At 42.3% G+C, this 23,921-nt stretch overlaps 1 protein-coding gene across 1 annotated transcript in view; it reads right to left on the bottom strand.

Annotated features, from left to right (window-relative positions):
• TBCK (TBC1 domain containing kinase) overlaps window positions 1-23,921 on the bottom strand; it is a 361,383-nt gene that overhangs the window by 14,536 nt on the left and 322,926 nt on the right. Inside the window, exon 25 of the mRNA XM_040329676.1 lies at window positions 21,447-21,606. Within this exon, the coding sequence (XP_040185610.1) occupies window positions 21,447-21,606 (160 nt within the window). The remainder of the gene's footprint in view (window positions 1-21,446; window positions 21,607-23,921) is intronic.

The raw sequence follows: 23,921 nt of genomic DNA, 5'->3' as shown, positions 1-23,921 counted from the left end.
ACTATATATGCGCATCATATAGTATATATTTTTTGTAACATATAGGCTTCTTTAAGAATGAGAGGGAATAATGAATTGCACCTGAATGAAGATTTTTGAAGAAGCCTTGAGAATTATATTAAAGAATAATTCCAGGCACAGCTGTATTATGCATACTGCAGTTACACTGGTCCAGCTTAAACCAATGTAACTATGTATACCATACTTGGCATACCTGGCTGATGCTCCTGGAAGCTGGAAATCACTGAAGTAGACACTACTGCTTCAGTGATCTCCACTTGCTTTCGGGTCCGGTGCTGAGCGGCTGCCCTAATACATTGGGAATACAGGAGGTTGGCCAATAGGCATGGATACCATTTAGAGAATGCTTTGCATTTTCTAAAATCCTATAAGGATCTTCTACTGACGGCCTGGTGCCAGAAATCACAGCATACCTTCAGAGGTCTAGTGGCATCCATGGCAGCAAAAGGGTATTTTTTGCCAGCAAAATACCTCAGAGCCAAAGGTGATCCATCATACCATTAGCCCATAACATAAAATGACAGATTATGGCAATAACATTTTAGACAAGAGTTTCTTGTTATTCTAGAACATGGGTCTTCAAACTATGGCCCTCCAATTGTTCAGGAACTACAACTCCCATCATGCCTAGTCATGTCTATGAATGTCAGAGTTTTACAATGCCTTGTGGGATGTTTAGTTCCGCAACAGCTGGAGGGCCGTAGTTTGAGGATCCCTGTTCTAGAAAACCAAGATCCTTGAATAATTGGTGGGACCAATGAAATTATCTTATTATTATTAGTCAAGTTTTATCAGGATAGCAGAACATTTGGTGATGGAATCAAGGTCATGGTGTCTTCAATAGTGTAAATATTAGAATGCAGTGTATTTTTATTCATAATACAAGATATTCCATCTAGATCAAATTGGATCGTCTATTCATAAAGCAATACAGACATTTATACAGCCCTGTTGTAAATATACAGTTTAATGGAATAATGGTGACCCAGGGCAAATGCCCCTTTGTCTTGATATTAAAACGGCTATTCTAGTAAATACAAAGGTAGTCATTTAAAACACATTTTGAATCAAAGCAGAAGTGAAACAAGAGAGGACTACAAGACCACCTTTAAAACCTCTGTGTCCATAGTGTGAAGCTGCAAGTGCAATTCAAAAAGAAGGAACAAATGGAGCTTTAACTTGTATTTCTGTGGCTTTAGCGTGCTCTTTGAAATGGAAAATTCAAGCTAATTGGAATGGGGTTGTGGTTTTAATCACACATTATTTACATTCTCCTAGCAGCTTTTAACTTTCCTTATACCAGTCTGCTAACGCATGTTTGGCACAGTGGTGGCAAAGCCATAACAAAGACTTTCATCAATGCCAGCACAGAAATAGAGCAGCAGCGGAATTCTTTTTTTGATGTACGCATTCCCTACTCCTTACTAATACCCTCAGCATCTCACTTCAAATAAACTCTGGGGTTTCACTATTAGTGTTAGGACAGACTAACTGCTCCAAATTCTTACCTAGTGGGGAACTCTGAGCAAGCGATCTGTGTGATGGTTTTAAAAAGATTTTACGCTCTAAATGTACACAGCAGCCTTTTAAAGTCATTGCAGTGCAATAATCCAGGCCACATGAATCTGACATTCTGGAAGTGGTTCAAAATATTTTCTGCTTCATCACTCCTTTAAATCGTTATCAGTTTAAGTAAAGCCAAAATGTTTAGTGTTAATTTAGAGGTGGCTTAAAGGTAATGTGATTTCCCTTACCATGCTATACGTTGCTATGAGTTTTAAGCTCTGCTTTTTAACCCTTTCACTGCCAGGTCCATACGGACCTACAGAAGTGCCCGCAGGTGGCCAAGTCAGTATTGCGTATGGACCTGTTTCTCCCTCACCTATAAGCTTATTGTCACTTCAATGACTATAAGCTTATATTGGAATTGTTCAGCAAACTCTGCTGAACCGTTCTATAACTCTGATCAGCGGATTACAACCCACTGATCAGAGTTATTAACCCATAATATGACCACCCCTCCCCCCACCAATGCAGCCGCTTGCCTGTCCCCTGCCTCTCCACCCCGCCCCACCCTTCCATCTAAAACTGCCCACCCCACTCGCCTCTCCTTTTCCCTTCACGCCCAGCACTAATTACCCTCCTCTATCCGATCCGACCCCCCCCTGCAAACCCGCTCCCTGCAGTCACCACCATTAGCCGGCGTTCCTCGTTTTTTACTCTCCGCCGGCTTCAGGTGCTGCATGGGGCTTGGGGGGGATAAAATCAGTAGCACCTTCTTTTTATTCTAGAGGTCATATTCCCTTAGAAAATATATGGTTTTGTGGGTCTTTCACAAATTCTGAAAACTGTAAGGGAAAAATTAAAACCTTCAGATTTTTTGAGAAATTTGGATATTTACACTTTTGCGTCTGCTCAATTCTCACAATTTTGCAAAAAGGCGCAATTTAAAAGTTACAAATATTTGTTATTTATTAACTCAGTACAGGTTAAGCTTTTATATTTAGTTAGTTAGTAAATTTGCTGTAGTTTTATCTGCTAATAATGGTTTTAGTGTATTTTTTGCAATTATATTGGTTTGATAAACATTTGTCCAGATACCGCGGTGGTCTAAAAAAATCAGTAGCACCTTCTTTTCATTCTACTGATCATCTTTCACAAATTCTGAAAACTATAAGTGAAAAATAGAAAAGCAAAGGAAAAATTGCAAAAATGGTCTGGCCACCTGAGTGTACAAAATGGAGCACAGGGCCTGGCAGGGAAAGGGTTAATTTATAGTAGAAAGACAACATCTGTAATTTAAAGAATATCAATGCATGTTATATACCCATCACCTGATAACCAAAACGTCAAACTGGACTGGGTAAAGGTTACCAGAGATGGTTACAAAAATAAAAAGCAATACAGATGTGAATGCAATACAATTAGAAAAGCTTCAGAGGTCTGACACCATGCAGCTTCTATAAGCTGATAGGCTGCATCTCTTACTAACAAGTAAATCCAACCTTAACCACTTATGGATCGCCCGCCGCAGTTTTATGTGATGATTTTGAAGAGGAATACCGTTGTTATGGTAGCAGCTAACTACCATAACCCTGGTATTATCTTCTTCAGCAGGCAGTCCTCTACAAGATAAAAGTGGTCTCTGCGGCAGACTCGCCGCAAAATCACTTTTATCAGTGGCGGGAGAAGGGCCCCCTCCTGCCGCTCACCGGTGCCCTCCGCCGCTTACCGTAGCCGTCGCCAGCGGCGGAGGCGATCTGGTACTATCCCTTGCTGTGTGTGGAGACGAGTGAGGGGAAGATGGCCCCCACCCGTCTCCATATCACTGCAGGGCGGAAGCGACATCAAAATGTCACTTCGGCCCAATACGTATTAAAGGGAAAAATTTTTGTTGTCATTTTTTCAAATGACAGAATTATTTTATTTTTTATTGCATTTAAGTCCAAATATAAGATCTGAGGTATTTTTGACTCCAGTTCTCATATTTAAGAGGACCTGTCATGCTTTTTTTAGGGATGTTTCCATTCCTTGTAATAAGAATACAAGTGACCCACTTAAAAAAAAAAAACACTTTCAAAATCAAGAAAATCAAGTAAAATAAATAGGAAAAAACTATTTTTTTTTAAAGCGACCGTCCCTACAAGGTCGTGCGCAGAAGTGAACGCATACGTGAGTAGCGCCCGCATATGAAATCAGTGTTCAAACCACACATGTGAGGTATCGCCGTGATCGTTAGAGCGAGAGCAATACTTCTAGCTCTACACCCCCTCTGTAAACCAAAACATGCAACCTGTGAAATTTTTAACGTCGCCTATGGAGATTTTTAAGGGTAAAAGTTTGATGTGATTCCACGAGCGGGCGCAATTTTGAAGCGTGACAAGTTGGGTATCAATTTACTTGCCGTAACATTATCTTTCACATTGTAAAAAAATTGGGCTAACTTTGCTATTGTCTTGATTTTTTATTAAAAAAAGTTAATTTTTTCCCAAAAAAGTGCGCTTATAAGACCGCTGCGCAAATACGTTGTGACAAAAAGTATTGCAATGACTGTCATTTTATTCTCTAGGGTGTTAGAATACAAAAAATATAATGTTTGGGGGTTCCAAGTAATTTTCTAGCAAAAAAAAATAGTTTTTAACTTGTAAACACCGAGTCTGAAAAACAGGCTCGGTCTTAAGTTCAACCCCAGCCTAGAACAAGAGAAAATTTTTTTGAAAGCTGCAAAGAATGATTTCCACTTGTTTTTCCTGGGACAGGATAAGTGGATTGTAAATCACGATGTTGCATCTGTCCCCCGGCGTCTCTGCGGCCCGCTGAGAGGCTGAGATGGCCATCAGTCCAGGCACTTGGCGGATCCAGACTCCCAGATTCGGGATGACACACTGCCTGGACTGATCTGTGTGACGTCAGCAGAGAGCGGATTTCAGACCGATCTCTGCTGAAAACCGGGCACAGAAGTGCAAAATTATTTGGGATATTTATACAGTACATATCAATATATCATCACTTGCTACATAAATCTATGATCAGGTTCAGACAATTCAACAGCCCTCCTTTTACTGATTAAGCTACTTTGATATCTTATGGTACAGGTACTTTATATCTGCAATGTATTTGTGATGCTTCTTTACATCAAATGACCCTGTTGCATATATTAGTATTCTTTATGAACAGTATTTTGACAGCATATAGAATTGATAAATAGAAAAATGCAAAAATAATCTAATTATGAAAATTCAGTTTGTTTTGTATATAAGTGGAATCTTAAATTATTATGTAGGCTGCAATAAATTATTACTGAACATCTACCACACAGAGATTTCAATTTTGGCAGTTCACTTGTTTTCATCCATTAAACATTTGGGTCTCCTATAACTGTGCCAAGAAAGCAAAACTGATGCCAAGCTGAAAAGGGAGAGGATGTACACAGATGGGACAATCTGCCTGGAGTCCTATAGTTTGAGTTTAAACCACTGAGCTGCAGTGATGTATGCTGAAAAAAGGACACACTGCATTTTTGCATGGTGCAACTGTCTCCGAAGCACTACACTGCATCTCAAAGCGCAAAAGTAAACATTGTAATGCTTTGTTATATTGCAACAGCACTGCTCCCTTCACATTGCACAGTATTGGCTGAGATATAAGGAGGCCTCTCGTATGAACGAGCCCTTAAGCAGTCTTCATATTTTATATGCTTCCGAACATGCTGCCCAGTGTTTTGAAAGGGCTCCAAATGTTTGTCCTGGTGTAAATCCAAAACCAATAACAAATAGGATTACATTCAGAAATTGTTATATTCAATTAACTATTGCATAGGAAAGTGTGAACCTGCAAAGCAGATAAAAAAATTGCAGCCAAATTTCAATTTACCATTCTCAAATTGGTCTACAATTGGTACCCTGACAATTATTTGTCTGGGTACCAATGCTGTAATGATATGTACCACATACACAACCGACTTAGGAAGACAAGAAATGGCAGCACCCATAACTATGGTCTTTGAAAAAAAAAAAAAAAAAGTTTTTCCTCCCAAATAATTGCAGATAAGTCATATGTAAGCCACTGTGAACCTGATTTCAATACTGCTATCTTCATAACATTTTAGAAAAATTGTCTAGAAGCCTTACTTATACAAATAACAATTGATTCTATTCCGGGTGTTGTGATTATTTTGTGGAAGCTAAGACATCACCTTGCTGGACCCCAACAATGATCTTCCTTCATTGCATAGGGAAGCATACACAACCAGTGACGGCAAAATAGCTAGCAATTCCGCCTAGCAGCAGTAGGGTCGTTGGTTCGAATCTCAACCATGACACTATCTGCACAGCGTTTGTATGTTCTCCCTGTGCCTGTCTGGGCATGCTGGTAGGGGTTAATTGGGTCCTGTCTAATATGTGTATATATGAATGTGAGTTAGGGACCTTCAATTGTAAGCTCCTTGAGGGTAGAAACTGTTGAGAATATATAATATATAAATAAAGTGCTGTGTCATACCATCATACAATGGTACTGTATAAGTACCTGTAATAAATACATAAACCTGACTAACTTGAACTATGTGTATAGCCGAAGATTCCATTTGTTATTTGATTTTAATGAGCCTTTCATTTGGTAGTTGGGTTTCTGCAAAACGCCATTTAAAAAGTCAAAGGTTTTTCCTTGGTCCTTTGGAGGTGTCAGAGGGACCCGCCAATAATTTTTAGGGCATCATTCACATTCTGAGCCAAAAGAAGAGTCCACTGTTCAGTTTTTCAGAACAAATGCAGATCGAAAAAAATAATTAAATTCACTATTTTAACAGCTTTTGGTGCATAGAAAATTACTTACAAGTTAGAGTTTTTTTTTTTTTTTTTTACTAATGAAAGATTGTTTTTATGGCTGGTGTTACAATCATTAAACCAAAATCACCCCCTAGCATTGAAAACAGTGTAAAACTGAGAACAAGAACCTTTTTGAACAGTGAAACATTTCTAAAGGATAATCAGTGGTTTATGTGCATTTATTATGGAACATTAACTTTCAGATTGCGATCATGAATTAGCTGAGCTAAAAAACTGACCAAAGAAGCATGTAACACGCAAAGTTAAATATCCATACTGAGTACAACAGTTATCTTTGCAAATGCTTGCTTAAAACAAATCAGAATCTAATTAGATTTTATAATAAATTAAATTTACAATAATCACAAAGACCAACAACCAATATATTTAATCCTAAAACTACGTGCTGGAGCTGTGAAAAAACAATCTGGAGAAGCTACACTGACATAACACTTATTTTCCATGGAAACGTGCACAGTACATCCTCTTGGGAAGAGGTCAGCCAGTCAGTGACCGAAAAGCCACTGCTGCATGAAATAAACACAGCTAGGCTTTTTTTTGGCAAACTTATTATATATGTTTTTAGAGGCATAATCCCAGCACTATTCCTATTAAGCACTAAAATTCCAGCCACAGAACTTTCATATAACCTGACAGTATCATTTGATAAAGAAGAGTTTAAATTGAGCTTTAACTCCCTCCCAGAAACATGCTTAAAGTCAACAGTGTACCAGAAGAATAATCAGAAATTTGAGTGCCTTTTGTCTAGAGTTTGCAACAGTGGGCCAGATTCACATACCCAGTATGGCCCAGTACTCTTAATACAAAAAAGACATACATAAAAAATATAATTTTTGTAGCTTTCTAAGGAAATGCACATCTCAAAAGCACCATAAATATGTTTACATTTTCCCCAATGTACTGCTGCACCCCCTGTGCTGCACAGCTGTCCTTAGGTATTGGTACATAGGTGATGCCTTTTATAAATATCTATGAAACTAACTACATCATCCTATCAAACTAACTATAAATGTTATTCATTGAAAAATACAGGAGTAGGTATCCAAAATATCATATGTTTCAAAAAGAGATGGCTAGGTTCCCTCATTTTGCATTGTTCGGATCGTTCTGTAATGGAAAATAACACTGTAATAAAGTAGGGCAGTTTACTTCTCCAGGACACTGTACTTTTACAGTAAGAATTAACTGTATAAAAATAATTTAATAGTGGAAATGCCGATAATGTTTTGGATTTACAGTGCTTTATACAAATATGCCCCTGTATAAATAAAGGGGGCGAGAGACCAGTCACATGACTATAGCAAGTCCTGCCTTATCTATAATTACAGAGTTCGGCAGAGAGAATTCTATAACTGCATTTTCTAAATGCGGTAGGAGTACCACTGTGATGAACAAAAGATTTTAATTTCTGTTCTCTGGGGTTAGAGCTGTTTTTGAGAAAAAAGAGCCCTTGGCTGCTTCTCTGACCAATTTCCTCCTTAGCCACTTTGTACTTCTCTTCATTTTTAATAGTGGATTCAATGGTGCTCCCAGGGATGTTCGAGGATTGGGATATTTTTTTAATTTCAACTCTGATTGCTGCTTAAGTCTAGATTTGTTTACAGCCATAGCAGTTATTCAGCAGGCAGGTGGCCCCATTAGGGAGGTTGTTAAGCGAATCTAAATACGGAAACTCTGTGAATGTCTGATTGGGGCATCTAACCTGCGCACAGAGGAGGGAGTGAGAACAGGGACATCCACCGCCTCCAGGTAAGTCACCAAGTTGGGCAGTTCATAGGCCACCCTGGAGCTATACAGATGCTGATAGTAATCAGCAAAACATTGATTAATCTCCAGTGGAGTCGAGTGGAGAGTCCCCTCCCCGTCCCTGATCTGAGCGATGGCAGACGTGCCCGACTGCTCTCTGGACAACCAGGCCAGGAACCTCCCCGTCTGCTCCCCCTGTTCAAAAATGCGCTGGGATTGATGAAGAAGCTTCTTCTGCATCAAGGCCGTCCGCAAAAGGACAGCCTGTTGCGTCAGGGATTGGAGGCGGGAGTAGTGTTGAGGGTCACGGGTGCGAACATACAGAGCCTCCTGCCTAACTGCCTCCCCTCCATGTCAGTGAGCTCCGCCCTATGCTCCCTCCGCACCCCCGCAATTATCGACTGGTAGTGGCCCCGGGAGGAGGCTTGAAGGCCATACCGTGGTCTCCGCCGCCATACCCGGGTTATCCGTCAAGTAAGACCGTAGTGTGTCATGGAACTTGGGCTCCACCTCCGGGTCCAAGACCCAGAATCTGGAAAGTCTCCATAGGGTGCTGTTCGGGTCAGTTGTCAAGGTCAGGGATAGGAGCAAAGGGGCGTGGTCCAAAATCCCGCGGGGGAGAATGACAATGTCACAAACCTTGGGCAGGGCAGGCGCCCCCCACATAAGCTAGGTCAATTCGGGAGAAAGATCCATGAGTGGCCGAATGACAGGTGAAGGCCCGAGATGTCGGGTGCCTCCATCGCCAGACATCTGTGAGGCCATACGTGTCTGCCCCTGGCGGGTAGTGCCCGTTGAGGTGAACCTGTCCATACCAGTGTCCGGGACTAGGTTGAAGTCACCCATCAGGACTACATTGTCACAGGGGAACTGCGCCAACTTGGCCGTAAGTGCACCCAGGACCCCCAAGGAGGCGGGAGGCGGCAGATACAAACCCACCAGCACCCACGGGAGATTGTAAATCAAAGCGTGAACCAGCACAAACCTACCATCAGGATCAAGAACTAGATCGAGAAGTTTAAAAGGGAGTGACTTGAGCACCAGAACACTGACCCCCCTGGCATAATTAGAGTACGTGGAGTGGTAGTGATGAGTCAAAGCGAAACAGGGGTAAAAGCGAAACGGGTAAATCAGCTCCAAGAGAGAGGGGGGGACCCCCATAAGGGACATAACCCCCCCCAAACCCACAGAAGTCTGTAGGGCTGTGGGTACGCAGGAGGTCCGTATCCTCTATCCAGGAGGGAGCAGTTAATGAATGGACCCCGCAGCAGCCTTAGGGGACAAGATGGCCCTCAAAACGGGACCCAGACAAACACCCCCGGACAGGCAGACGATACCCCCAACCCCCATAATGGAGCCCCCCAGGAACCTACTCACAGTCATGTGGTGAAAGAGCAGAGGGATTGGGATCCCAGTTGACTCAGCGTGGCAGGGATTCGGCCCGAGCCGCAGCGTTTCTCGGGGAAGTGAAGAATTGCACCCTCTCGCCATCTTGGACCCGGAGCTTGGCAGGGAAGAGCATGCTGTACTTGATTCCCCGGTCCCTCAGCATGGCACGGACGTGGTCGAAGGACTTGCGTTGGCGCTGTGTCTCCACCGAGTAGTCCGGGAAAATCAGGAGCCTGGCATTTTGGAATTCTAGCTCTCCCTGAAGGCGTGCAGCTCGGAGGACGGTGTCTCTGTCCCGGTAGTGAAGTCGTTTAAAGATGAAGGTGCGCGGCGGCGCTCCTATTGGGCCTCTGGTCGCCGGTATGCGGTGGGCCCTCTTGATGGAAAAGTGGGGGGAGAACCGGGCAGGAGGATGGGAAGCGTCTGCTCCATAAAGGCTACCGGATCCGTGCCCTCCGCCCCCTCAGGGAGTCCCAGGACCCGGGGGTTATTGCGGCGGTTCCTGTTATCTGCGTCTTCAGCCCTATGTTCAAGGACCTTGACCCTGGCTTTCAAGGATTGGAGGTCCGCGTGGTGATCCCTCCGGGTGTCCTCCAGGTCCGAGACCCGTCTCTCTGCCTCCGACACGCGGTCCTGAACATGTCTAGGTCACTGCGAATGAGGGCCGTCTCCGCCTGCACATGGTCGATCTTCACCGTGAGGGTAGATTGGCAGGTGGTGATCGCCGCCATGAGGGCCTCGAACGCCGCCGACCAAGCCTGGATCGCGCCATCCCGCGGAGAGTCCGTTTGAGCCGCCATGTGGCAGCCCGGAGCAGGTGGCTTAGGCCCGGACTTCGATGGAGGGCCTGCAGCGGCGGTGTAACGGCGTGTCTGGTAGCCTTTGTTGTTCCGGCGCATTCCCCGGGAGACAGGGCAAGAAAGGACAGGGAAGCAGCCCGATTTCCACACACGGATAAAGGTAGGAAGGGATCTCAGAGCGGGAGCTCAGCGACTACACGTCTGCTCCCAGCGCCATCTTGGACACGCCCCCCAATTACAACCATGTTCATCATCTACATATTACTTCCTGTGAAATTTCATATGGATTATATTTATTGTTTATTATGTTGACCTACAATCTGTGGCTGGTATAGTGTTTAAAAGTTATGCCCTGGTAATGTCACTGGAATTGGGGAATAAGCACAATAGTTTGCATGACTAAGTCAAGTCAGTAAGAATGGGAGCTTGCCACAAGTGCTGGCACACATAAATTGTGATATGATGGAAGTACCAGCAGCGCCATTTAGGTTTAAATGAAGGTCTGCAGACCTAACATGATATGATTGAACAAGTAGGAGAAAAAAAAACCTTAACAACTGTGAATCAAGGTGATGAAAATGTTATGGTTTGGGGTTGATTTGCTGCCTCAGGACCTAGGCAGTTCTCAGTCATCAAGTCAACTACACATTCTGCATTATATGAAAGTGTGCTTGATGTGAATGTGGGACCATCTGCCCAAAAAGTAAAGTTGAACAGAAAAATCGTTTTTCAACACAATGCTGATCTAAAGTACATAAGCAAATCCACCAAGAAAAGTGCCCAAAAGAAGAAATAGAGGGTTAAGGACTACCCTGGTCAAAGACTTGATTTGATTCCCACTGAAATCTTGTAGAATTTTGAAACGGGCCGTTAATGCAAGAAAACCCACAAACATTTAGCAAACTGAAGGAATTGTGCATGTAGAAGTGGTAAAACATTTCACTTATTCGATGTAAGAGACTGGAGGGCACGTATACAAAATGCCTGCAAGAAATAATTTCAGAATATCAGAACAATAACTCATAATTGGGTAGGTAGCCATGATATGCTACTGTGTGACAGATAACTGCATGATAATTCCAACAAGTTTGCTCCACATTTTCTGACACAATGTTCAAAAACAAGAGGTAAAAATAGTATTCAAATTTGGCTGGGAAATAGTATACATAATATTGATATTCCTTTGAATGAGAAAAAGTTTGAATGTTTTCCTATCTTTACAGTGTATTCTATATTCTGGATCTGTCCTATACTTTACTCCTTTCCCTTGGTAATGTGACAAGAAGAACTTGTTTATTGGCCATCCCCTATGAGTCTCTGTAGTGTAATTTATTGCAGGCACCAAAGCTCAGTTTAATTTAATGTAAAATACAAAGCATTCAATCACCAAATAGGTAATGGCTATATAAGGTAACAAATTTAATAATTTCTAAACTTTTCCATTACTTATTTAATTGTTGGAAAATAATAATACATTACATGACTAGTCTTGATTGTCTCAGGTGTATATGATATACAAAATCTCTTTCAATAACTAAAGGGTCTAGTTAGAATTCCTTCAAGCTGACATCACAAACACTTAGCGTACATTACACTTTTGTAGGCTTTACAAGGAATAACACATTCAGAGTGTTGCTAAGCTTTCTTGGGTCTGTCGGATGTGGTCCTTTTCTATGTTTTCTCCCTAACTTCCTACTAAATGACCTGTGGTATAATTATCCTGTCATAATACAGGAAGGTTATGAGGTTATATTTTGGTGAGAAAACTGACACTGGTTAATTGCAGATTACAGCTGTAAAACTGACTGGCAGCTCTATGGGATCATTGATAAAAACTTAAGCCACAGTTTTTTTTTCATTTTTAATTGGAAGGTGCTGATGGTCTCCCACAGTTTGTATGTAAGAAGATTTTAACTACTTCCATACCAGGCATTTTCACCCCCTTCCTGCCCAAGGCAATTTTCAGCTTTCAGCACTGTCACACTTTGAATGAGAATTGTGCGGTCATGTGATGTTGTACCCAAGTTAATTGTGATCATTTTTTCCCCTCAAATAGAGCTTTCTTTTGGTGGTATCTGATCACCTCTGTGTTTCTTAAAAAAAAAAAAATTCCCTCAGTTTAGGCCGATATGTATTCTTTTACATATTTTTGGTAAAAAAAATCCAATAAGCGTATATTGATTGGATTACGCAAAAGTTATAGCGTCTACAAAATATGGGATAGAATTATGGAATTTTTTTAAACTAGTAATAGCGAAGATCTGACTGTGACTGTGACATTGCGGCTGACATATCAGACACTTTTGACACTATTTTGGGACCATTCACATTCATACAGCAATCAGTGCTATAAAAATGCATTGATTACTGTATAAATGTGACTGTCAGGGAAGGGGTTAACACTAGGGGGGCAATGAAGGGGTTAATTGTGTGTCCTAAAGAGTGATTCTAACTGTAGGTGGAGGGGACTCAAGGGGAGGAGACCGATCAGTGTTTCTCTGTAATGGGAACACATGGATCGGTCTCCTCTCACCTAACAGGATGTTTACACACACAGATCCATGTCCCTGCTCTGTGATGAGCAATCGCGGCTGCCAGGCACGCAAATCAGGTCCCCAGTGATGCGGCGAGTGCCACACTGCAGGGAATCCCAGGGCGTCATATGACGGCTGCCCGGAGGGACGAAGGCTTCCTGTGGCCGTCAAATGACTATACAGTGATGGGGAAGTGGTTAAACATAGCATATTTGAACTACAGAGCGCATCAAAAACATAGGTATGAAATTATTATAAAGAAACGGATTAGGGCCATATATTTAAGTTGACTCAATATGATTGTGTTTTTTGTCTATACTTTTGACCAGTCATATTAGAACATTGTGGTATTATTTCACTACCTATAACAATGCTCCTCCTATAGACAATTCAAAATATCTCCCATGTAAAAAGAAGAGGCCTTTAAATTTCATATAACAATGGAATAACCTTTATAGGTCATGTTTTAAGGATTTTTTTTGTTTGAGACATTTTGTATGCATACCTCTTACATGACAGACAAAAAAAATGAAATTAGGTAAACAGAAAAACAAAATCAGGAATATTCCACAACACCCATCTAGGATCAGTGGGCCTGATTCTCAAAAGAGATACGCAGACTTAACTGCTGTTCAGTCTGTGCCTAACTTTGGAAACGATTCTCAAAAGGCTTTTTCCAAAGTTAGGCAGAAAATCTGACATGTGTGAGGCCCCGTACACACGACAGAGGAACTCGACGTGCTTGGCACATCGAGTTCCTCGTCGAGTTTTGGGATGAAGCCGCCGAGGAGCTCGGCGGGCCGGCTTCTCCCATAGAAGAACGAGGACAACGAGAAAATAGAGAACATGTTCTCTATTTTCTCGTCGAGTTCCTCGGCGGCTCCATCGAGCCAAAACTGTACAGACGACAGAGATTCTCGGCAGAATCCGGGTTTTGACCGAGTTTCTCGGTGAATTCTGCCGAGAATCTCTGTCGTGTGTACGAGGCCTAAGACACTTACACGGTCAGATCTTAGGATGCAGTACCGCATCCGCCACTGGGGGCATTTCTCATTGAAATGCAGCTTTGAGTATGCAAATGAGGACTTAAGCAGATTCTCAAAGCATTTCATCACTGTGATTTCTGCGTAAGTTCCGAATTTGCCTGCGCAAAACTAGGGCTGGTTTTACAATGTGGAAAGTTAGTCACACCTTGTAAAGGCCCATTCAAGTGACGGCATTTGGTATGCATTCCCGAGGGAGAACTCCACGGCAATTTTTAAATTCAAAACCGGCATGGGTTCCCCCCCCAGGAGCATACCAGGCCCTTAGGTCTGGTATGGGTTGTAAGGAGACCCCCCCTACGCCGAAAAATCGACGTAGGGGGTCCCCCTACAATCCATACCAGACCCGTATCCAAAGCACGATACCCGGCCGGTCAGGAAGGGAGTGGGGACGAGCGAGCGCCCCCCCCCTCCTGAGCCGTGCCAGGCCGCATGCCCTCAACATGGGGGGGTTGGGTGCTCTGGGGCAGGGGGGCGCACTGCGGGCCCCCCCACCCCAGAGCACCCTGTCCCCATGTTGATGAGGACAGGACCTCTTCCCGACAACCCTTGCCGTTGGTTGTCGGGGTCTGCGGGCGGGGGCTTATTGGAATCTGGGAGTCCCCTCAAATAAGGGGGCCCCCAGATACCGGCCCCCCACCCTAAGTGAATGGATATGGGGTACATCGTACCCCTACCCATTCACCTGGAGGCAAAAAGTAAAAGTTAGTAAACACACAACACAAGGGTTTTTAAAATAATTTATTATTCTGCTCCGGATGCCCCCCCTGTCTTCTTTATTAGCTCTATTACCAGGGGGGGCTTCTTCTTCCACTCTCCGGGGGTCTTCTTCCACTCTCCGGGGGTCTTCTTCCACTCTCCGGGGGTCTTCTTCCACTCTCCGGGGGGGGGGTTTCTTCTTCCGCTCTCCGGGGGGGGCTTCTCCGCTCTCCGGGGGGGGCTTCATCTCTCTTCGCCGCTCTCCGCTGTTGACTCGGCGAACCCCGGTTCTTCTGCAGATGTCCGGTGCCTTCTTCTTCAGTGCTGGCTGCCTGCTATCTTTGTGTGTTAGCTCAATTTCTAACAGGCAGCCGGCGCGGTCTTCTGTGACGTCAGGTTCTTCTTCTCCCCTCTTCCGATGTTGCCTCGTCGCCTCTTGTCACTGTAATGATGGAAGCGCGCCTTGCATCCCATTTATATAGGCATCACCGTCCCATCATGCTCCGCCAGGTACCCACGTGGTGGGTGCCTACCCACGTGCACCCACCACGTGGGTACCTACCGGAGCATGATGGGACGGTGATGCCTATATAAATGGGATGCAAGGCGCGCTTCCATCATTACAGCGACAAGAGGCGACGAGGCAACATCGGAAGAGGGGAGAAGAACAGAAGAGAAGACCCTGACGTCACAGAAGACCGCGCCGGCTGCCTGTTAGAAATTGAGCTAACACACAAAGATAGCAGGCAGCCAGCGCTGAAGAAGAAGGCACCGGACATCTGCAGAAGAACCGGGGTTCGCCGAGTCAACAGCGGAAGAGGGGAGAAGATGGAAGAAGACCCCCGGAGAGCGGAGAAGCCCCCCCCGGAGAGCGGAAGAAGAAACCCCCCCCCCGGAGAGTGGAAGAAGACCCCCGGAGAGTGGAAGAAGAAGCCCCCCCTGGTAATAGAGCTAATAAAGAAGACAGGGGGGCCTCCGGAGCAGAATAATAAATTATTTTAAAAACCCTTGTGTTGTGTGTTTACTAACTTTTACTTTTTGCCTCCAGGTGAATGGATAGGGGTACGATGTACCCCATATCCATTCACTTAGGGTGGGGGGCCGGTATCTGGGGGCCCCCTTATTAAAGGGGACTCCCAGATTCCGATAAGCCCCCTCCCGCAGACCCCGACAACCAACGGCAAGGGTTGTCGGGAAGAGGTCCTGTCCTCATCAACATGGGGACAGGGTGCTCTGGGGTGGGGGGGCCCGCAGTGCGCCCCCCTGCCCCAGAGCACCCAACCCCCCCATGTTGAGGGCATGCGGCCTGGCACGGCTCAGGAGGGGGGGGGCGCTCGCTCGTCCCCACTCCCTTCCTGACCGGCCGGGTAGCGTGCTTTGGATACGGGTCTGGTATGGATTGTAGGGGGACCCCCTACGTCGATTTTTCGGCGTAGGGGGGGTCTCCTTACAACCCATACCAGACCTAAGGGCCTGGTATGCTCCTGGGGGGGGGGAACCCATGCCGGTTTTTTCTTTGAAAATTGGCATGGAGTTCTCCCTCTCAGGAATGCATGCTGAGCGACGCTGTCATTTTTTTTTTATAATTATTTGTTTTCCCGGCGCGTCTTTTTTTTTTTCACCCGTCGCAACTTTAGTGTCCCGTCGAAATTCTCAAAGCCGCCCGGCGTTAATTACTATATGCTTTAAGCACAAATTATTATTTGCTGGTGTGCTTAATAACAAGTTTTAGGAATTGCCTGGGCCCACACAAAATGTAAACACAAACAAAGCAAATAGCAGCATTGAGAGAAATGCAGTACCTTGAAAAAGTATTCATACCTCTTGAAATTTTCAATTTTTTTTCATGTTATAACCAAAAACGTAAATGTATTTTATTAGAATTTTATGTGATAGAACAACAAAAGGTGGCACATGATTGTGAAGTAAAAGGAAAATTATGAATAATTTTCAACATCTTTTACAAAAAATGTATGTGAAAAGTGTGGCGTGCATTTGTATTCAGCCCCCGTGGGTCAATACTTTGTAGAACAACCTTTCACTGCAATTACAGCTGCAAGTCTTTTTGAGTATGTCTCTAGCAGCTTTGTACATCTAGAGAGTAACATTTTTGCTCATACTTCTTTGCAAAATAGCTCAAGTTTTGTCAGATTGGATGAAGAGCGTCTGTGAACAACAATTTTCAAGTCTTGCCACATATTCTCAATTGGATTTGAGTCTGGACTTTGTAAAGGGGGCTGAATACAAATACACGCCACATTTGTAAAAAAAATTGAAAACCATTTATCCTTTTCCTTCCACTTCACCATTATGTGCCATTTGGTGTTGGTCCATCACATAAAATCCCAATAAAATACATTTACATTTTTGGTTGTAACTAGGGCTGCAACTAACGATTATTTTCATAATCGATTAGTTGGCCGATTATTGTTTCGATTAATCGGATAATAGCCTTTAAAAAAAAATAGAATTTTTTAATTTTTTTGGGCCAATTTGTTGTTGGGCAGATTACAAAACACAAATTGCCGCAAAAACACATTACATGCTTTTTTTGCAGCTTCTCCATTGAAGTATATTGAACCAAAAAAAATGGCACCGTTTTGCAAGTCCTTGCCCTTTCCAAATACGCAGCAGCTGAAAAAAAAAATCATGGATGTGAACGTGTCCCATAGGAAAACATGTAAATTAACTGTAGTGTGTTTCTGCAAAAAGCACCAAAAACAGAGGTGTGACCCGGCCTGAGATGTTTAGTAACATAATGGGGTTAAAAAAAAAATTTGTACAAAAAGAGCAAATAATACTGTAAGGGGTTCATTTTTTTTACTGTGGGACAGTGAAAGTAATATTTACAGTAGCGATTTGCTTTTTTGTACTATAAAGGGCTAATTTTAGTTTTTTTAACCCCATTATGTTAATCGATTATGAAAATGGTAATCGATTAATTTCATAATCGATTAACCGATTAGTTGTTTCGGCCCTAGTTGTAACATGACAAAATGTGGAAATTATCAAGGGGTTTGTACACTTTTTCAAGCCACTGAAATGCAAATTGAACTACTGGGAATAGAGAGCAGAACTCCAACAACATTTTTTTTCTGTTTTTGGTAGAACGTGAAAGGGTCGGAAGATTTGCTAGATTTGCTGTCTGCATATCCAATTAAAAGATTTACTCTCTCCTGTTTCTTAAGTGATCCCCAAGATAATAAAGTAAAAGCGCTCCAGTAGGGCCAGGTAAAGCAATATGAAACATAAGTTATTCAGTAAGCAGAGAATGGTTAGGCAACCCCCTCACTTTCTTTCAGGACTGGAAGTAAAGGGTTCCATACTTTACCCACTCTTTCCAAAACAAAGTGTTGGTTGGATTTAAATTTAAATGTAATAAATACCATATGTCTGGGACCAAAAGGAGGCAAAATAGTGAGACACAGACAGGAATAATAACCCAACAAACTCTTCCCTTCTCTAGCCAAAGCTAAAGAAAGTTGGCTCTATAGTTCCAGTTTGACAACAATTTAAAAATGTTTTAACTACTTGCTTACTGGGCACTTATACCCCCTTCCTGGCCAGGCCAATTTTAAGCTTTCAGCGCTCTCACACTTTGAATGACAATTGCGTGGTCATGCAACACTGTTCCCATATGATTTTTTTTGCATTTTTTTCCCACAAAAATAGAGCCTTCTGTTGGCAGTATTTAATTAAAGCCTTTTTTCTTTTTTGCTAAACAAAAAAAGACCGACATTTTTGAAAAAAAAAAAAAATGTTTTTCATATTTTGTTATAACATTTTGCAAACAGGTAATTTTTCTCCTTCACTGATGTGCGCTGATGGACTGCACTGATAGGTTGCACTGATGGTCACTGATCAGGAGGCACTGATGGGCACTGATAAGTAGCACCGATGGGCACTATTAGGTGGCACTGGTGGGCACTGATAGGCAGCACTAATGATGAGGCACTGATAGGTGGCACTGATTAGCAGCACATGCGGGCGCTAAGAGGACCGATGTCCCTCTAACAGAAGCTGCAGCCATTTTTTTCTTCACGCGGACCGTGAAGAAAAAAATAAAATGATAACCGGCATCTGTTTATTTTCGTGATCAGCTGTCATTGGCAGACAGCTGATCACGTGGCAACAGGCCGGCTGTGATTGGCCCTTTACCCAAACTATGATCAGCCAAGTCTCATGGACTTGGGGATCACAGAGCGTGCCCCCTGCGAGAATGGGTGGACAACTTCAAGGCAATTTAAGCCCACGCTGTAGCCATCTTTCAGTTATAACGCGGGCAGCAAGTGGTTAATACACCAATTGTGTATTTACCATATATCTAAGGGCTGTTGTATGATACAAGAGTGGGTAAATGTTTTTTTTCCCATAAAAATATTTACCTTTATTATCTTTACCATATTCAGCAGGGACAGGAATGTCCTCTTTATAAAATACAATCTTTTGTAATATATAATCAGTTAAATGCAAGTTATTTTTACCAAACATGTCTAGCTTCAGAGATAGTTATTTCAGTAGAAACTATTGACCGGACTAAGCCTACAGCATTTCACTAATTTCTCACAGCAACACAAACTATAAGGGATATCCCCAAATGTACACCACAGGCCAGACTTCTCAACCAAGAGACAGGCCAAATATTTCTTTGGAGTTAGTAAAAAGTGAAAATATTTTTTTTTGTCAAAGTGTAGCAGAGGATGTTATAGTTTGCTTTGAACTTGATATGTGAAAATGAAATCTAATGCATTAGATATGTGAAAATGAAATCAAATGTATCTAATCTGAAGATTAGTCAAGAATATGCATTGGTAAGAATGTAAATCTCTGCTTCAGGTAAGAGACAGGGCACCCTTACAGCTTGTCACTTCTGCTCTGACAGGGGGTTATAATGGTGAATAATAAAATACAAGTAACCCCCGAGAAGTAAGGCAGTGCTATTATGTTTGTTAAGGGTTGATATTTAGATTCTTACAGATGCTCACCGTTAGTATGAGAGCAGAAGCTATTTACTATTTCATAAGGGTTAGAGTCTTCATGACAATTCAAACAAGGAGAGACTGTGCAAGTGAAAGAAGTATATTCGAGCTGACAGATTTGAACAAACTTTGTATATAAATAAATTATCCCTGTAAAAATTGTGACAGAGAGAGGCTCTGTTGCTATAAGTTTATAGGAAAAGGTGACCCAGGAGTTTCATTAAGGGTTAATGCAGGGTTCAAAACTAGTATCTCTCCAGATTCTGTAGTTCTTAATCAGAATGTTCAATCCTGGGTCCAGGTTTTGCTAGACACCTGCAACATGGCTCACTACACAGGTGTGCAGTGTCATTATGTAGTCAGGTCTGAGAATTGCTCAAGGCTCTCATTTCGGAGACAGCTTCCAGTTTGGAGAAGGTCACACCCGGGGTCAGAGGACCCCAGCTAAAAGCCACGAGACAAAGTTCTCATCAAGGGGTCACAGGGCCCAGCCAGAAGCCATGAGACAGCAGGTCTCGGTCCCAGGAGTCAGGTCGACTCCTATCAGGGGTGTAAGGAGAACACCAATCCTTAGGCCAGGAGTGGGCCACGCAGCAGGGCACTGCGACTGAAATCTAGAGAGCCAAGTGTTCTGAGAAAGAGCTGAATGACACAGTCAAACGACTGGTAAGAGGAGCAGCCGTGCTGCCAACACATAGGCCAGGTGGCTTGGTATTTATATTAATTCATGTTATGTGGAAGAAACCCCTGCATGGGCAACTGATGTATAAGCAAACTTTACTTTATTCAATAAAAGTGGGCTGCCACGCCCTAAAACTACAGTTTGGACTGGCGCAGCTCATTGTAAATGCACCTGCTACTTGAGTTTAATTCTCCAATCTCACAGAATATATAGCATATATTTGACAATATGACACCAAATGCATGATACAGTGCATAATAATAGCAAAGGGAAATGCTAGTAAATTGAGTTTAAAATGCAGAGAGATATCTGATACTGGTAATTATGGTTTAGCAGCACAAAAATGCCACTGTGAATGTCTTACAGACAAATATGCACACAGAAGATATTCATGTGGTGGCATCTACTCTTTTAAAGCATGGAAACACACTGCCTATGTCTTCTTTTTTTAAGGTATGCCTTTAAACATCAAATTAATCAATATTTAAGAGGGTAAGGAGTAAAACTATCTTTATGTCCTTGGTTTCCACCACACACACACACACACACATTATATATATGTGGCAAAGCGAGGCTCTGTCCTAGTAGAAATAGTGTTAAAATGGACACAGGGTATGCACATTTGCTGGGTGCAACTCTACAGAGCGTAGATGTGGACTAGAGAAGACTGCTGGTGCACAGGGTGTGTGCTCAGGTGAGCACAGCCCTTATAATGAGAGTGTGCTAAGGCCTCATCGCTCCCAGTTGGAGACACCTCCACAGTGAGACAGGAGGTCTCCAGTAATCAGAGAGGCTGTAGGAGACAGCCAGAAGATTGGCAACGGCAAGAGGCACAGCTTTAGACGCTGAAGGGAAGCCGCCTATTTTGAGGAGTCCGCTGGTCTGGGTGACCAGGATAACGTGCAGAAGTACTGATACAGAGAGCCAGGTGGGCTATCATTTTCTGTTTGCATTTGATGGAGAAGAACCCCCTACGTGGGAAACCTTTGATTGAACTTTTTATTTTTGCCTTTTTAATAAAAATGGGCTACCATGCCCTTAAAATATAGTTCCTGACTGGTGTGAATCCCTGAAAAAACGCATACCACGAGAGTTAACAACCCCCAATCTTACAATATATATATATATATATAAATATATAAAATGTATTGCAATTTCACACAAATAGCTATAAACAAATAATACATTCACTTTTTAGCATGTTACCTCAGCTGAATTTGATGAAACATGTCCAACTGACACAATGACTTTGCCTTTGAAACTTTGAAGAGTGGCGCTAGGTGGACCTGGTACTAATTCTCCATCGGCTGTGAATGCAGAACCAAAGGGCATATTGATGCTTCCAGGTATATGGCCACGATTAAAGCTGAGGATAACAGTTAAGGGTACTTGTAAACAGACACGGGAGGAAAAACAGGTAAAACACCCAGTCAAAATTTTAAACTCTGTTTAATAGTGTTATATTCATAAACTTTGACAAATCAGAGAACTGTCTGCAGAGCCTGAAATCTTAATGACACTGAGGTTTCAGAGGATAGAACTGGTGATCCATAACTGACTGAAGACACTACAGCAGGCTTGTGTTGATGGAATCAGTTTGATATAAGTTTAAGATGTTTCAGGTATTCAGAATTTATTGATAGGTGCATCTGAACTGCAGCTGTTCTGGCCTGGATTTGACCTACTTCAAGTGGGTTTTGTATTCCTATAGACTTCCTATAGTCATCTTTACCTTTATAAAGATGACTTCAAACCATATTGTGAAACCACATAGCTGTTGGTACGCCTGATCTCTCCAAAATGCCCCTGTCTAACCCATATCTAAGTCTGAAATATGTTAATGCTAGGAATGCCATTCTTCTCTATGCCCTCCCTTCTTCATAACTCTAATCATGCATGCTCCACCAATACCTTGTGAAAAAAACCTTTAGACAAAAAATGGCCGCTCAACATTCAGTTCATAACTGCACAACTGGCCACAACCTGATGTCTGAACGTTACATGGTTGCATTATGTTCTAGGTGAGAAGATACAACTGATAATGAAAATGTACTCTAACTTTTCATACTGTGTCATCATGTACACAAGATGAAGGATTTAAAAAAAAAAAAGTGCAGTATTTTGTATCTTTATATTCCTAAACACAAACCTAGTGAGGGACATTACCACTTTATTATGTTCATGTTCATATTAAGTTAACATCAGACATATATTTTGTTGCTGCCTCAATTAGCAGTTTACTAGTTGCTGTTCATTCTCTGATAGAAAACCAGATTAAATCTTTTGCTGCCGTTGTAACAGGCACTGATCTTATACACATCTCACAACACTTGTACTTTTGCAGCCCTTAGGCCATATTATTTAGTTTGTTTTTAGGCTCCTCAGGAAACTGATAAATGGGATATATCTCTGACAAGTCTGGGCTGGCCAGCAATTTTCAAGATGTACTGTGAGCGTGTTTCTTCAATTCTCCACAAAATTACAGAGGTGTCCTATAAAATGTCTCTAATGCAGCTTGCAAGCTGAGACCTGTATTTCCAGGAAAGGTGCAGATCAATCTTGCATCTTCGGTATGATATATCCTTCTTCAGTTTTTATCCTCAGGTGTGGTGGGACTATAAAATGTGTGTGTGCTCTTCATTTCACCTGATTTATTGAAAAGTCAGCTTTGGAACAGTTCTATAACAAAATATGACATTCTTAATCTTCTACCTTAATGGGATTAGTAAACAAGGCCATTCAAAGTGTAGTTGCTATGTGCAAAGTGCATTAATAAGATCTTAACTCATTGGGAAGGAGTTTTGATTAGCTGCTTTGGGATACTGCACTTCACAGTGCATTATTAAACGGTTGATTAAGTCAGCCACTTGCTTCTTATACATCTAAGACAATACAATAGTCAGAGCTCTGTCCATCTCAGAGTTTGGGGTGTCGTCCTGATGCAATCTCAGCAATACCAAATACATGTAAAAAAATTGCCAGAAATAGCATAATCCACTTATAATGGCCACTTCTGATGTGCAAACCCAGGAACACTGATCTCCCCTATGGGAGGATCAGAGCTATACAGGTTAGTAGTTCTTGGTTCTCGATATGTCCCTAATTACATTCAATGTTTTTTCGGCCTTGCCCCACTGTAACATTTTCACAATTCCAGGTTCCATGGGGACCAGAGCCTGAGCTTTCAAATTTGTCCTGCAGCTTGACGCCCAATCAAAATTACTATTAACATAATGGTGAACTATGAACAGATTTGTAGACTCATGAGTTCCATTGATACAGTATAGCAAGCTATTATCCAAGTTTTAAAGTGCCACATTGCACCACATCATGTTATTTTATTTTCTGCAAATCAAACAAAATGTATTTAAAAGTGTTGAACGAGAAAAAAATACTGTTGTATAAGTTCTGGCTCTGGCAGTAAAAATCCAAAACACAGATGTCATCTGGTTACTTGAAAGAACTAGAAAATGTATGTCTGTTGGAATTGACATATTATATTTCACTGGGATGTTCTAAGTGTTACATGGATTAGCGAAAATTTCTTAAAGTGACACTTGACTCCGATAAAAAAAAAAAAGTATACATTCTTAACTCAAAAAAGTAATTTTGCATTAAGCCCCCTCCAAATGCCTGTTTTGCTGATGTGATCCAAATTCTTGTTAGAGTGAAGGTAAATTG

Source organism: Rana temporaria, chromosome 1 (genome assembly GCF_905171775.1).
Source record: "Rana temporaria chromosome 1, aRanTem1.1, whole genome shotgun sequence".
NCBI lineage: Eukaryota > Metazoa > Chordata > Amphibia > Anura > Ranidae > Rana > Rana temporaria.
This window is presented reverse-complemented; position numbering and strand designations above follow the sequence as displayed.